Source organism: Sceloporus undulatus, chromosome 9 (genome assembly GCF_019175285.1).
Source record: "Sceloporus undulatus isolate JIND9_A2432 ecotype Alabama chromosome 9, SceUnd_v1.1, whole genome shotgun sequence".
Lineage (NCBI taxonomy): Eukaryota > Metazoa > Chordata > Lepidosauria > Squamata > Phrynosomatidae > Sceloporus > Sceloporus undulatus.
In genome coordinates, this window is record NC_056530.1 from 25,827,606 (window position 1) to 25,843,548 (window position 15,943).

Below are 15,943 nucleotides of genomic sequence, written 5' to 3' on the forward strand. Positions count from 1 at the left end.
CTTGCAAAGGAGGAGCGAAATTCTTGCAAATGCTGCTATTGCATACGTAATTTTGCAGACTTTCTCAGAATTACAATCTATCCGCTATAAAACCTCAGCATTTTTGTCACTCCTTGCGCACCCAGATGTGTCTGGACATGGGAGATTGTGTGTTTACCACAAAGTATTATTTTTATCTTGCGCTTGCATATGGACGCCTGGTCAAACTCTTCCTCCCGGCCACCTTGCCATCGGAGCAAACATTTCCAGCCCTACTTGGCTTTTTGTTCTTGTTGCCCTTTGCTAAGATGGAGAGATTTCACCTGCCTTATCTCTGAGCTTGTGTGTCGTTTGTGGTTCCCTCGCAACGTTGCCTGTTGCACGACTCTTGGACCGTGGCGGCCAGAGATCATTCCCTCCCGGCTTTTTATTGACTTTTATGACTATCTTTATTGCAGCCGCAATGGAGAAATAATCCAGCTTGACACCACTTTGCTCAATGAAACTGAATGCGGGGAATTGTGGTTTGTAGCTCTCTGGTAAGAAAATGTCCTATGAAACTACAATTTCCGGGATTGCATACGACAGGAGCCCAAAAGCGGTGTCAGACTGGGTTATTTTTGCAATGCAGATGCAGCCATATTGTTACACAAGAGTGCTAAACCACATCTCCAATGTTGTGGGTTTGTGCACACTGCAGAAATAAAGACTTGGACACCGCTCTAGCTTCCAGGACTCAATCCTGGGATGTATAGTTTGGTGAGGCAAACTACAAATCTCAAGGTTTCACAGCATGGAGCCGTGGCGGTTAAAGTGGCGTCAAACCGGATTATTTCCGCAATGTGGTTAGACACTTGCTATGTCCAGGGTATGTTTATGGACAGTCCACCATTTTAGCTCTGGTCTGGTTTCACAGCAAAAACCTATCTGATGTGGGAGATCCATATCAATGTCAATGTAGCCTCTGGCTTCGCAGGTGGCACATAATCCCACCATCATGAGAAGATTGCAAAATGTTGGAGAAAGCATAGTGTGCTACCAAGATACTGGCCATCTGGGCAACCAGAATAGGCAACATCAGCAGCACAAATAGAGGAACAATCTCTCAAGCAATTTCCTATGTTCAGCCCCAGGACCAAGGTCTTGCCAAAGGCACCGTTTCGGTTCTGCTTCCGAGCATGAAATCCTTTCAGTGCGCAAGTGTGCATTTTCCACAAACGGCCACCCACATCATCTCTGTTCATGCACCAGTGACTTTTCAAGTTTAGGAAGTTTGTGATGTGCCTTCAAGTCGACTCTTGGAGTTTTCTTATCACACGAGTTTATCCCACGTATATCCCGGAAAAATTGCGTAGCTATGCGGAACGATTTCACACGCCATTGTGCAAAACACGCCATTAAAGCAGTCACAAAGAAGCATTAATGCGCATATTTTTACTTTCGGGACTTCAGCGGCAATGCATTTCTGGTATCGTATAATTTGCACAATTGCGTGTAGTAATCATCCGCGCAATTCCTTGCTGTTTGTGCTTCATTTGTGGGATGCTTTAAAGGCCCTTTAATCTCTCTTTAATGGCAAAATTAGCCCCTGTGTGATAAACTCTATTGGAGTTTCTTCTAAGGAGTGAATGTGGAAAAACCACAAATAACAAAAACGCCCTGTTTTTAACTGAGAGGACACCTCTCTAGGAATCACTGGGTCCTCCAGCGCAACTCTGTGGTCAACGTCCGACAGACACTGACCATAGAGCTGCGCCGGAGGAGCTACAAATGCCTAGTAGAGTGTTCCCTCTAGGAATCTCTAGGTCTTTCAGTGCAACTTTTGGTTAATGGTGACCATAGAGTTGCACTGTAGGACCTAGATATTCCTAGAGAGAACACATTAATCAAATCTGTGAATAATTCAAATCCACAAATATCAAAGCCGCAATATGGAGGGATGAGTGCACAAAGGGATTTTGTGAAGCGCGCCAGCGAGGCGGGTGCCATTTTAAACATTTATCCTCAGGAGACAAAGGAGGTTTTACCAAAGGCACCAGCGAAGGGGGCAACTGTTTAAAAATTTTTACCTCAGGAGAACAAAGGAACTCTGCCCAGCAACACCTATTGAGGCGAGCGGCCATTTAATTAAAAAACATTCCTCTGAAAAAGGAAGGGCCTTGCCAAATGCGAAGGCGAGGAAAGCTGCTGTTAAAACTAACTTCACCTCAGAATTTTAAATTCTCATTTCATTATGCAATTCCCTAAAAAATCGCAGGGCAAGCTGTCCTTCAAAAAACTTTACCTCAGAATTTAGATTCATATTTTAAGTATGCGATTCCTTAAGAAACCGCAACGTTTGGTTCAAAATATGAAGAATGGTGTTAAGAAATGGCCACCAAAACGTCCTATCAAAAAGAAACCTAAAAGTCTGACAGGAAAATGAACCTCTGGAGAGTCAAAGGTGGATAAAAGGAGCAGAGGGTTTAGGCGGGAAACCGGCCAATAAGGCAGTTGTTAACACCAAAACGCTTCTAATGGCGCTAAGAAGGTTCCAGAACTAACTGCGCAGGTGCAGATATAACCCATTTGTGTGCATTTGCAGAGACAACAAAGAAGAAATATATGTACACTTTTCCCTCCGTATTTGCTAGGATTAGGGGCACAGGACCTCTGTGAATGTGGAAAAACCGCAAATAACAAAACCACCACGTTTTGACCTGAGAGGACACCTCTCTAGGAGTCTCTAGGTCCTCCGGTGCAACTCTATGGTCAATGTCTGACAGACACTGACCTTAGAGTTGCGCTGGAGGAGCTACAAAGGCCTAGCAGAGTGTCATCTTTAGCGAAATCTCTAGGTCTTTCAGAGCAACTTTTAAAGTTGACCATAGAGTTGCACTGGAGGAGCTACAAAGGCCTAGTGGAGTGTCCTCTCTAGGAATCTCTAGGCCTTTCAGTGCCACTTTTAGTTAAAGTTGACCACAGAGTTGCAATGGAGGACCTAGAGATTCCTAGGGAGAACATGTTAATCAAATATGGGAATAATCAAATCTGCAAATATCAAGGCCGCAAATATGGAGGGACAAGTGTATTTTGAAATTTTACACATTTGAACAGGTTCTTGAGAAGTAAAGCAAAGGCAAAACCCATCATCCCCAACCTGAGCAGCCCAAACACGCGAAAAAACAAGGTTTTCAGTTTTTGAAACTTTATTAGAAACGTGACCCCAAAAGGGAGTGCTTCAGTAAGCGTTTTCAACAGTACAAAATATAATTAAGGTTCAAACCAATACAAAATACAAAGAGCAATGACACAAAAACAAACGACCGTGGTAGAAAATACAAAATAAGGATCAACACGCCCAAAGTTTGCGTCTGAACACCTCGCAACGACAAAACCTGGGCTCTATTAACACTTTATTAATGCAGTGCTATCAAAAACAGTTTTAAAAAGTGCATTTTCTCTCTGTCAGTGGGGGATAAACCAAGTTATTTTGACTAGAAAACACCGAAAAAGGCAGCTTTCAGAGGCAGAATGTTGTGCTTCTCAAATTGGTTTAACTTGAGCTTAAGGCTGCAATTTGGGGTTTAGTTTGCTAGCTTTGTTGGGAAACGCAAAGCCATTTTGGCACCATTTGTCAAGAATATATATATATATATATGGTCTTCTAGATATTGCTGATGCCAAGGAACCAAAGGGAAAGAGAAATCTCCCCATAGACCTGGTTTCTTCTCCCCCAAATCTTTCACGGCTGCCCACAACCTGAAACAAAACATTGGTTCATCCACAGAATACCAAGCAAAAAAAACAACACAAGACATATATAGTGATTCTCTCCCTTATCAATAAAAAACATGGGCTTGTTTACATACTTAGGAGAACATATAGTTTGACAGACAGAAATCTAAGTACTACAAAGTTTACAACACTTTTATGTGTGTAATTGTTCTTTAGGAAGTTACAAATTCTGAGCTGCTTGTTTAAAGTCGGAGAACGGAAGGGGAAACCGATCCGTTTTGCTTTATTGCAAATACTGGGAGTTCGGTTTCCTGCTTCGGATGGAGTGTTTTATTGCCATTTCTTACTCATCATCTATTTCCATTCCTTTTCCTTCACCTATTGTGGATGAGAACTATATATATATATATATTCGTTCCAGCACCCGCAACTGTCATCACAATCCCCCCAACGCCTTCTTCTAAAGACCCCCAAAACCAAGGTGTTAGGCTTTATAAGGAACACCTCTGTTTGGGAGATGACCGACACGACATACTAAAAACCTGTTTTGTTTCTATTCCAGTCTTTCAGACATCCCTAAACCACAACTTTTGGGAGACCTTTGGGTACAAGGTACCCTCAGCGCCATCCCTTGCCAAGATTACATTTCGTCATTCAGTAGTATTTTCTTCCAAGCAAGGCTTTTCACCTCTTTCTCCGAGGCAAAAACGAAAGACCTCAAATGCTTCTCTCCCACACGAACCCACACCTACATGCTCCAAATTTCTTTGGTGGGAAGAAAGTTCAGAAACACCGCAAAGGCTCTCTTATCGCGCCTCGCGGCTCCTTTTTCTCAACCTCCGCTGTGCCTAAAATACGAAGACGAGAGTCTGCCAGGCAAGAGCCATGCAATTCTCTTCTTGCCAAAGACAAAACTCTGACCCTTGAAGGGTCTCCAGTCCTCCTCCGTCAGAGACATTCGGCCTGGGATGCCATCGCCGCAAATGCAACCAAAGAGTCCAGAATAAAAGCTGGAGAGGAAAAAAGCAACCGCTTAAAGGTGGCTTCTTTGGCTGGGGCTCACTGGACGTTGTTGTTGTTGTTGACCGTGCATGGATCCACCTGCAACGCAAGAAAAACAAGAGAGGGACATGTGAGATGGACGCCAGAAGTTTTAGACATCAGATCCATTCTCTTTCCAACCTCAGCATCTCCTAATTCTAGCTCCTTTTATAGACAAACCTTGGTTTTGTGTTGCTTTCCATGTGCCCTCCCCTCCCACACTCCACCTTCTTTGAAGGTCTAACTCAATGGTCTTTTGGACTTCATGCTCCCAGCAGCCCCAGCCAGCTTGGCCAATACTCAAAAATCAAAACATCTAAAGACCCAGAGGTTTGATGGCCATCTGTCAAAGGGGATGCTTAGATTGAGAGTTCCTGCATGGCAGAATGGGGTTGGACTGGATGATCCTTGTGGTCTCTTCCAACTCTATGATTCTAATCACTAGTCTAACTAAAAAAGGGGGTCCAGCACATGGGAGACCTAGCCCCACCAAGCGAAGGTTGGAGTTGTACTTCTGCCCAGAGCCAAGCCAAGAAGTCTCACCTCGGTGTAGGTAGGAGGAGGCATGAACTTGAACTCGGGAGCGTACATGAAGATGGGGCTGTCGAAGGAGTTGTCCAGCTCATCCAGGAGAGGAGTGGTGGGGCTCTCCAGGCGGTGGTCTTCGGGGACGATGTCCAGGTAGCATGGTGGGGCTGCGCAGAGGGAAGGCAAGAGGAACACAGGTGAGTCTAGGTTACTTTGAGAAGAGTGGGACTTATATCTCACATATGTGTTGGGGAGAACGAGACAGGTGTGCCTAAGAAAGCAAAGGGATTGGAGCACTACCTCTCAAGCTTCCTTAGGCAATGTATACCTGATGCTACCTGGGATGGGAAGAATGCTCAAGCCAAGTGGTGAAGCACAACTCCCTCAACGCCAGCTAAAACATTCCCAACAAGCCTCTCTCTAGCCTTTTTGAAGTCATCGGCCCTTATCACACAAGCAAAATGTGAAGTTATCCCAGGGTCAGTGGGAAGGCAATGCAGGGGCAGTCATGGGGCTTTAGTCCGGAGCCATCCTAAACACAATCGGGAGTCATTCCAGGGTTAGGTAAATCCTCTTTTCCTCCGAATTTACCTAACCCTGGAATGACCGCCGATTGTGTTCAGGATGGCTCCTGGTTGCGTTTGGCGTTGTGTGATAAGCAAACTTGAAACCCCACAATTGCCTCTGCGTTGCCTTCACATTGACCCTGGGATAACTTGACATTTTGCTCGTGTGATAAGGGCCATCCAGAGAAGGAGACCCTGCCATTTCTCAAGGCAGTTGGCTCCACTGTCAAACCACTCTTTCTAACGTCCCATAAAATCCCATCTCTCAGGAGTGCCTTAGCTGTGGGTCCCTGCATGGCACTATAGGGATTGAACTATAAGGATTGGATATACGCTTTCCTTTGAGAAGACCCATGCAACAAAACGGTAAAAGATCTATGGGACTTTCAGAGATACAAGTCTGACTAGGCTTGCTGTCCTGTCCTTGCTGCGTCTCTTGACATCACGCCAGGACCAAAAAGGCCCTCTTTTGGGAGTGTGTGTGTGTATATGTGTGTTTGTGCAGGGAATAAAGCAAAGCAGGGCCTGCTCACCTTCTGGGGCGTCGGGGATGTTGAGGTCCACCCAGCTCATCTCGGAGCTGGTTTGGCTGGCCATGCTGGAGCTGCGGCTTCCGATGCCGGAGGACTTGCTGCCGATGACCAGGGGCAGCTCCAGGATGACCTTCTTGGAGCCTGGGACGCTGACGTAGATCTGGAAGAGAACGCAAGAGGCAGGCGGTCAGACAATTGTCTTGGGAAGAAGACTGAACAAAATGGAGCAACAGCCTGGCTCTGCATCTCTAACATCCTGGAGAGGGATGGGCTTGAAAGGAGCCTTCGTCAAATGCACCTTCCATCCAGAAAAGGCTGGTCCTATCTCTATCTCTTGACCTGGCGGCAAAAGTCCACCAAACAGGTGTGAATCAACAGGTCATCTACCTTGCGGTCAAGACTATGCTCAGGGTTTATGAGAGTGGAGAAATCATCTTTCCTGGAGGCCTTAACCACAGATGGGTTTCTGGCAGACAGTGATGTCCGAAAGGCTAACCGATAGTGATTCACACTAAGCCCTGGCACTAGAAACCGATGCCTTGCTCAAAACCGTTCCTGGTTATAGATATGGCTGAAAGGCTTGGATAGAATGAGGGTCAATTGTACCCAACCCCACAATCTGCACTATTCTAGCTACACACAAGGCTCTTTATGTTGCATTCATCTTGCCCTCTTAGGCTTCTCACCTGGAGGAAGTATTCGACGCGCAGAATGTTGCAGCCCAGGATGGAGGGCTTGATCTTCTTGACCCGGATGGTCTTTCCGCGCCAGGACTCGGACATGCCCGAGATGATGTGGTTTCCCCGGACGCAGGAGAGCTTCTGGCAGAAGACCTTGGTCTGGCCGTTGGCCAGGTAGGTGTGCTTGGCGATGATGGCCGCTTTGGGCACCACGATCCGGGAGCAAGTGTTCTCAAAGTCGGCGTTGATGCAGATCTCATCGCCTGGAAGAGAAAGACAGGGAGGGAAGGCTTAGTTGAGGGGAACCTTAAGAGGCTAAGAGCAAAAAGGCATCAATGATCCCAAATTCCAAGTCATTTGGTCAAACCCAGTCTTGGATCATCTTCATTGCCTGAGCTTCTAGAATTGCTACAAATTTATCCATCCTTTCCCCCTTTAGGCACACCTTTATTGTTCTCCCCAATGCATACAGCAGATGGTTAAGTTCCACGCTTCTCAAGTTTATTACTCCTTCCAGAAGCAGATAGTAAGAAGACTATGGCATGTAAGCACAAGAGGAGAGAAGAGCCAAAGCTCACCTTCGCAGAATCCCTTGCGGTCAATCCTGGCGCTCAGCGAAACGTGGCCATCAGGAATAAACATGCAAGACACCTTCTTTTCCTTCTTGGCAGAGATGGGGGACTGCAAGGAAACGCACAATGATCTCAGTTTACGCTGCATTCTTTTCAATGGAGACATATAGCAACTTGGTTCTGGAGTGCTGATCCCTCTCTCTATCCCCAGAGTTCAGCCTTGGACCTTTTGCCCGACTTGCCTCATTTACAGCTTAATTTATAACTAAATTATTCCTGCGTCTCATTTCAAGAGATTAAATGAGATACTTAAGACCTAGACGGTGTGTTTCAGGTTGAAGGCACAACGCGGACTGCGAACAGATCCAGCAGCCAAGAAAAGAAAGCTGCCTTTGCATTCAAAGTTGGCAAACCAGGCAGCAAAGCTGTTAAAAGGCAGCCAGTTTCAGGTGATGCTAAACCTGCCCCAAGCTGTTGACCGGTGGCTGACCGGGGATCAACAGAAAAATGTGCGCCGGTACTTACCATGAGATCAGGCGTGTTGACGTCAATTTCGTCCATGACCTTAAAATACTTCTTGATCTTTTCGGTGGGGAAGGATGGACGGTCCAAGTAGGCCTTGACCCAATAGTCGACGGAGCCATATTTGCCCTTGAAGGTGGTCCCAAGGGGCCTGGAAGGAGACAGAAGGATTAATCCACAAGAAGGAGGCAGGACAAGAAGAGTTAACCTTGCGTTTCTGGACCGTTTCAAGGGCCACGTCTGGCCGACACTTACCCTTGGGGCAGCTCAAATCCAAACTTGTATTCGTAGGTGTTTCCTGGCCTCAGGATCACAGACCCGTCCCCGTCTGGCAAGACACAACAACAACAAGAAGAAGAAGTGCGTTAAAGCCTAGCATTTTAAAATATATATGTACCAAATTGAACACAAACTTGCAAGAGAGATGTTCTTGAGGCTAAGAATGCATTTTCCAATACTTCAAAAGCTATATATCCAGCATTAGCTGTGTTTTCCATGAAAGCATAGCAACATCCAAAAGCCACAAAAACCTTTATGCGCGCAACCAGAATGCACAAAGCATGTATTGCAAGCTTTCCAAGCGCCACCGGCTTTCTTCAGACAAAGAGGTTTAAAATCCTAAAAAGCGTCAGGCAAAGACATTAATAAAGAAAGCCAGTGGCACTTCCAATGCTTGCAATGTGCATTGTGTTACTCCCGTTTGATTTGGGGTGTTGTTGTGCTTTGCTCAGGGACGTAGCCAAGGGGGGGGGGTTCTTGGGGTCCGGACCCCCCCTTCCATTAGAAAAATGAATGGTGTGTGCTGCTGCGCCGCTGCACCCAAGCCCCATTATAATGGTGGCACTTAGTCTGCCCCCCCCCTTCCTAAAATCCTGGCTACGTCCCTGCTTTGCTACATGGCTAAGGCATACACCTCTGGATAGGTTTCTCCAACACAACTTCAGAATTTCAACTCTGGGGGTTGTTTTCTTCGGCTATCCTTGCTTCTAGTCCTAACCCAATATTTCAGGAAGAGCCGAGCTGCTGTGATTCACCCCAAAAGCGGTTGCCGCAAACCAAAATGGAGATCTTGGGAGGCCAGCCCTGTTCCTAGGCGCACCTAGACCTCTCCAATGACTTGTTTCCAAAGATTTGCACCCGCTTCCTCTCCAAATGCAATCTGGAAAGTCACATTTCGGAAGCCAGGAGCTGTGAGGAATTTCACATCTCTCTTCTTCCGCCCCGATGTCCAGCCAAGTTTCACAACTCTGTTTCCCTCTTTTGCAGGAGGACTCCGTCTCCCGCTGCTAGGAAACCATTGCCTATTAATAAGGATGATGGCCAGAGGGATAGTCTATACTCCCTTCCTCCAAAAAGTCTTCCTTAGCAAAGCAAGCATGAGTTTTAAGGCTAGAAAAGCAGGAGGGAACTCCAGTCCTCCATTTATTTCAAAGCACCCCCTTCTCCCCAAATCTTACAACAGAAACCATCCAAGTTTTGACACCCCTTTCACTGCCCTGGCACAATGCAATGGGATTCTGGGATTTGTAGTTTGTTGTGGCACCAGGGGACTCTGAAAGAGCACGCAAAATGTTGCACAAAACTACAGATCCTAGGATTCCATACCATCTTGGCTAAAGTGGTGCCAAACTGGTTTATTATTCAGTGCAGATGCAGGTCTGCTTTTCACGTGTTACAAGAAGACAGACACACACAAAAAGACCAGAGGATGCAAAAGCGCAACCAAGAACAGCCACAAACAAACCACATCCGAGAACCCCATGAGTCAAAAATGACTAAGACGCACACGACAACAACCTGCCAGAGTTCGAATCCAGGCTCGGCAATGAAACCCAATGGGCGACCCTGGGCAAGAAGTCACACTCTCTCAGCCTCAGAGGAAGGCAAGGCAAACCTCACATGGAGAACACTTGCCAAGAAACTCCCATAATAGATACACCTTAGGGTTGCCGTATGACTTGAACAACAATCACAATGGACTATAGGCGAGGAGTCACACTCTCTCAGCCTCAGAGGATAGTAGCAAGGGCAAACCTCCTCTGGACAAACCTTGCCAAGAGAATCCATAACAGGTTCACTTTAGGATTGCCATGAGTCGGAAATGGCTCGAGTGACAACGCTGAACGCTATGGGCAAGGAGTCACACTCTCTCAGCCTCAGACACTGGCAATCGCAAACAAACCTTACTGAGTAAACCCCAGCAACGCACAACCACAACACACTGTTAGCAATCCCAAAGAACCAGCTGCAATTCTGACCCCAAATCAACATTTCAGGGGGAAACAAATTCTGGATCCCGAGAGCAATCTGGCTTCCCCTTCCTCTGTCTCTTCTCTTGCCAGATCTAAGGACTGCCTTTCTCTTTTCTCTGGTCCAGAGCTAGGGAAGCCAAAGGGCCGGCGTCTCTGGCGGAGGAAGGATGCTCACCGACTGGATGGCCATCCAAGGAGAGGGCCTCTTGGTAGCGGAGGTACTCCATCTCCTGCTTGCACTGCTGGGGCCCAGAGGTCCAGCAGACCTTGGCCACTCCGCTGGCCAGCACTCGCACAGCCGTCACCCGGGTCACTTCAGCCACTTCCACCACCACGCGGCCGGCCACCTTCTCCCCGCTGCCATAGATCTTCTCTGGCTCAGTGAAGGCCACCTGGAAGGTCTTGATCTTCTTGAACATCACCATGGCCACTGCAAGGGGGAAAGACGTAGGCACAGGGTTACTTAGATGGGGCCCTGAAGTCAAGCCAAAGCAAAAGGAGCACCGATCATAATCAATATATATATAATAATCATGTTAAATGGAGTGAGAGTTGCTGCTTTATTACCTTTTCTTTTGACTATAACGGGTTAAAATTCCAAAAGAGGTGACTGGGGAAAAAAGAACTGCAGCCAAATCCTGTTCAACAAACAAAGCAGAGCTGTTCCCCAAAGGAGTGTCAATGGTGCGAAGAGGAGCCCTGCTGCCTGCCTTCTCCCTCTGCAGCCTCCCAGCAGCTTCTGCCTCTGGCAAGAACCGGATGCTGGCCTTTTATAGCTCCTGCCCTGTTGATCTCAGCCCTAGCCATGCATCTGCCTCATGCCTCCGCGTGCTTCCCTCGTGGACAGCTCTCCCATTGGCTGCCCCGAACGTGTTTACAACCCCTTCGGCCAATGGGAGAGCAGCCGGCGGCGCATGGACAGCGTGTGCGGAAGGGATGCGCAGCATGCAGCCCAGGAGGAGCTCTTGCGCTTGCAATGGCTGGGGAAGCAGCCCAGGGAGCAGCCCTCACAACAGTAGTGGGCATGGGGCGTCAGCCCTATGAGCCTGGAAGAAGGGAGAGCCATAGGGGGCTGGCTATGCCCAAGATGCGCTGCACACAGCCCTTGCAATGGCTCTTGTTGCAATGGCCAGCCTCGCCTTCCCTGCTGGGCTCTGTTGAGATTGCTTCCCAAGGAAGGCAAAGCAACTGCCCAGGGAGCAGCCACCATGGCAGTAATGGGCAAGGGGAGAGATGGCACGGGGAGCCAGCCCTCTGGCCCTGGACAAAGGGAGAGACATGGGATATATACTGACCCCCTTTTCAAATAGCCTGGCTAGCTTTGGGCAGCAGGCCCCTTGGGCTGACAATGCTGCTGCTGCTGCTGCTGCTGCCCAAGGCCAGGAGGGTGAATGGCTACAGGACTTGGTTCTGGAGGAGCAGGAATGGAGGTTGAGGGCAAACCAATGGCAGCTTCGTCCAGACAAGAGAGAGGGTCACTGACTGCGGTCACTCATGGCGCCCCTGCCCCCTCGGCCCATTGACCTCCTCTTCCCATTTCACACCATACAGGAGGATCCTTAGCAATGCTTTTGGGTCCTAGCGTTACTTGTAAGTCGTCCTTCCCATAGACCACCAAATGCCATGCTAATAGGTTCTGGCATAGACACCTAGCAAAATTAAACATCATACCTTCAAATGACAGCATCGTACGCATAACCTAAATGCATTTACATTTACACAGCAATGATTCGGTTAAAAGGGGATGCTGTTAGAGAAAACTTTAATAGAATAAAAATTTCAGTGCTTGGGTCTTGGTGCTCCCATGAAAAGGCATGCATGCATATATATATAGATAGATAGATAGATAGATAGTTATTTTTTCATATATATATATATATATATATACACACACACACACACACACACACACACACACTCCCCCATTTCCCCCCAAAAAATAATCTTTCCAAAACCAGGAGGCCATAAAAGACGAGGAGGACGAATGTTGTGACTCTTTCCGGGCATCTACTGCCAAGAGCCCCAGGCTTTGGGTGCGAACCGTGACCTAAAAATGCCTCTTGTTTATTGCTTCAGCTGCAGATGCTTCCAAGCGGAGGACGATGGGCTACGTGATTCAAGAACAGTCGCTCGGAGACAGAGCCCGGCCGACCCTCCAAGCAATGTTCTAGACTAGACAGAGGGCCTTCCCAATTCCTTGCCTCCAGAGAGTGGAACAAACTGCTTACAGCCAGCCCCAGTTATTCATCAGGTTGGTATTTGTCCATAAAAAGAAGCCAATCATGAAATTGAACGTTGATTATTTACCTGTTATTTATGGGTGTGTTGTTGTGCCTTCGTTGGTCCTCTTCAGACACAGATCCAAGCATCTAGCTTGAAAATACAGTATGCCATATATATATATTATTAATTATATTATATATATATATATATATGCACACTTGACCCTCCTTATCCACGGATTCTTTATCCATGGATTCAGTCATCCATGGCTTGCAAACTTTGGTTCTTATATAAAGGACGCCATTGTGTTGTGACATCGTATTTGGTGGGACTTGAGCATCCATGGATTTTGGTATCCATGGGAGATCTTGGCACCAAACCCCAAAGGATACCAAGAGCCCACTGTATATTCCAAGATGCAAAATTTGACTTTGCCATCTTATATCAGGGTCACCATTTTACTATGCCATTGCATTTATGTGGGGCTTGAGCATCCCTGGATTTTGGTACCCACGGGGGGGTCCTGGCACCAAATGCAACTGGATACCAAGGAGGGCCCATTATATAGTCCAAAAAGCAAACCTACATTTTGGGACTTGATATAATGGGCACCATTTTGCAGTGCCACTGTACTTAAGGGGACTTGAGCATCCACGGATTTTGGTACCCATTTGGGTCCTGGCACCAAACGCCAGCAGATAGCACTGTATACCAGTCCCAGGCGCCCTGGCATTTGCTTTTGTGCCTCCTGCGCAGTCCGCCTCGGCATTCAACCCGATCTCTCTGTCCTCCTTTCTCTGCTCCAGAGGCCTCTCAAGAGCCAGGGAATGTTCTTTGCAGATAAGTCTCGGAGGAGAGAGCGCTCCGAGGGCTTTGCCCGCCTCTGGAGTGGGCACTTCACCAGGCTTGCAAATTGAAATGCCTCCTGCGGAGAGCTTTCTCTCTCTCTATCCCCCTTCTCTGCAAAATAAAATCTAAATCTTGATAGGAACGATCACAGAGCCACAGCAATGGAGGCTTCTGCATTGTATACCTCACCCGGCATCCCTCAGATGGCATGGCACTTTGCAACGTGGGTTGGTGGCATCCCCTCCAAAGTGGCACGGTTTTGCAGGGACACTCTCTATTAATCTTTCCCTCCTCTTCCCACTTTTCCTTTCTTCAGCATATGCAAACCGAGTTCCAAGTGCAAAAGTGGTTGGCGCTCAGTTACACACACATTCATGGGCTAAGTACCCCAAAAGCACCCGATCCCCGGTTAGTCCTTGGAAGGGAGACCGACAAAGGAGCGCCAGGTAATGGAGGCTCTATTGCAGAGGAAGAAATTGGTCAAACCCATTTGGGTCACACAATATTGCTGAGAAATCCCTATTGACAGATTTGCCTTAGGGTCACCATAAGTGAGAAACGATTTGAAGGTGCCCAACAACAATGATGGCGACTCTCTGTGCATGCTCTGAAGCACTCCTTTCCAGTTTATATTCAGAGATTTTTGAATCCCTTGCCTGGGAAAATGTGTCTAGGAAATCCATGGATTTGTCTTTAAGTCAACCGGTGGCTTGAAGGCATGTGCATACGCATCCCTTAAAGGCACCAGTTCTTAGCTGGTCCTGGAAGTGGAGCTGGGTCAGCCCTGGTTAGTCCTTGGATGGGAGACTGGCCAGGCGGTGTTTTAGAGAAAGGGACTGGCAAAACCACCTCTGAGTCTTCCATGCAAAGGTTTCTTGAAGGCTTATCTCTGCTCGAATGCCTGTGAAGTGAATGCAAAGCCCCAAATGCTTCTGATCCCAAGCATTACAGATCTTAAGGGAGATGGACGCTTGCATTCTGTGGGCAAAAGGCTGACTTGCCTCCCTCCCTGCCTTGGTCTTTTCCTCATTGCAAGAGAGGACTATAAACCTCCTGCCCTTTTGTACTAGAATAAAAACAGGAAACAGGCCAGGAGAAGGACAAGGAGCGTATCTGTGTGTGTGTTTGTGTTGTTGCATAGGGGTTGTGGTTGTGCAGCAGAGAGAAAGCCAAGATAAGAGACCAGAACGGCTCAGCGCTGCTGATGGCAACCAGGGAAAAAAACAAAGCTCCAGCACTGGGCCACATTTCCAGAAAAGAGAAGCTTTCCTCAAGAAAGGAGTGCTTCTGAGCATGCACAGAGAGCTGTCGTTGTTGTTGTTGTTGTTGTCAGGTGTCTTCAACTCGTTTCCCACTTATGGTAACCCTAAGGCAAATCTGTCATAAGGATTTCTCAGCAAGGTTGTGTTTGCATTTGGCCAAAGCAGGGATCCATACTGAACGCTCAGACCACGAAATGCAGAAATTGCAGGACCGCGCTGTATTGCTTGAGGGGCCTGTTTTCTTTGCAGGCTTAAGCTCCAGTTTTGAATCTAAATTTTACTTTCGTGCAACGAAGGGAAATTCCACCAAAGAATGGCTAATTGTTAAACGTATAATTCCAAGGGGTAATACCCTTCTATCCCTGAGCCATAGCTAGACCTCTGGGTCCGTGTCCAAGAGAACTGGCCAGCTTGCAGGTGGAGATAAGCCATGCGCCTGCGATCGGTGGAGGAGCCCGATAAGGGATCTGCCTTGGTCACTCCCTCGCAGGAGCGGACTTTGTGGCACGTAGCCCTGGCCAGAGGAAGGAAACAGGGCCCAGGCAACCAGGAACCCTCCTGGCCTCCAGGCTGCTTCTCTTGGAATGCAGCTCTGGCTTGAGCAACAGCCCAGAGGAGGAAGGCCGCAGGTGGCCATCAGCCTCGCTCTGGAACCCATTTGCTCCAACACGGCACAAAGTGGGATCACCTGCACAGTGACCAGCGGTCCTCCTTTTCCTAAGCATGTCCTACATGTTAGCCTCTTCTCCGGAAGGAATTCCAAAATTGAAGTAAAGGGGGACAAAGCGGGAGAGAACCCAGGACATTTGAAATAGTGGGATAACAGAGGGTTAGCCACACACTCTCAGCCTCAGAGGACGGCAAAGGCAAAGCCCTCGTGAACAAATCTTGCCCCCAAAAGCCCTCTATAACAGGTTGGTATTAGGGTCACCATAAGGCACAGAATGACTACATCTCTCTGTCTCTTTCTTTCTTTCTTTCTTTCTTTCTTTCCTTCCTTCCTTCTTCCACTTGGTCTCAAAGGTGCTCCAAGATCCCTCTATGTCTCCATCTCTCTACCTACCCATCTATCTTACCTATTTACTTATCTATCTTACCTGTCTACCTATTCTGTCTTATCTATCTTATCTGTCTGCCTGCCTGTCTGTCCGTCTGTCCATCCATCCATCATTTCTTTCTGTTCATCCACTCATCCATTCTTTCCATCCATCCATCCTTT

At 47.6% G+C, this 15,943-nt stretch overlaps 1 protein-coding gene across 1 annotated transcript; it reads right to left on the reverse strand.

Annotated features, from left to right (window-relative positions):
* Positions 1-3,149: 3,149 nt before the first annotated feature.
* Positions 3,150-11,143, reverse strand: LOC121915580 (thioredoxin interacting protein). Its single transcript, XM_042439919.1, has 9 exons — positions 10,958-11,143; positions 10,566-10,820; positions 8,394-8,466; positions 8,142-8,289; positions 7,623-7,725; positions 7,051-7,307; positions 6,365-6,524; positions 5,281-5,432; positions 3,150-4,797 (listed from the first exon to the last, which is right to left on the reverse strand). The coding sequence occupies exons 2-9, from the start codon at positions 10,813-10,815 to the stop codon at positions 4,756-4,758; spliced, it is 1,185 nt and encodes a 394-aa protein (XP_042295853.1). The 5' UTR covers positions 10,816-10,820; positions 10,958-11,143; the 3' UTR covers positions 3,150-4,755.
* Between the last annotated feature and the right edge of the window lie 4,800 nt (positions 11,144-15,943).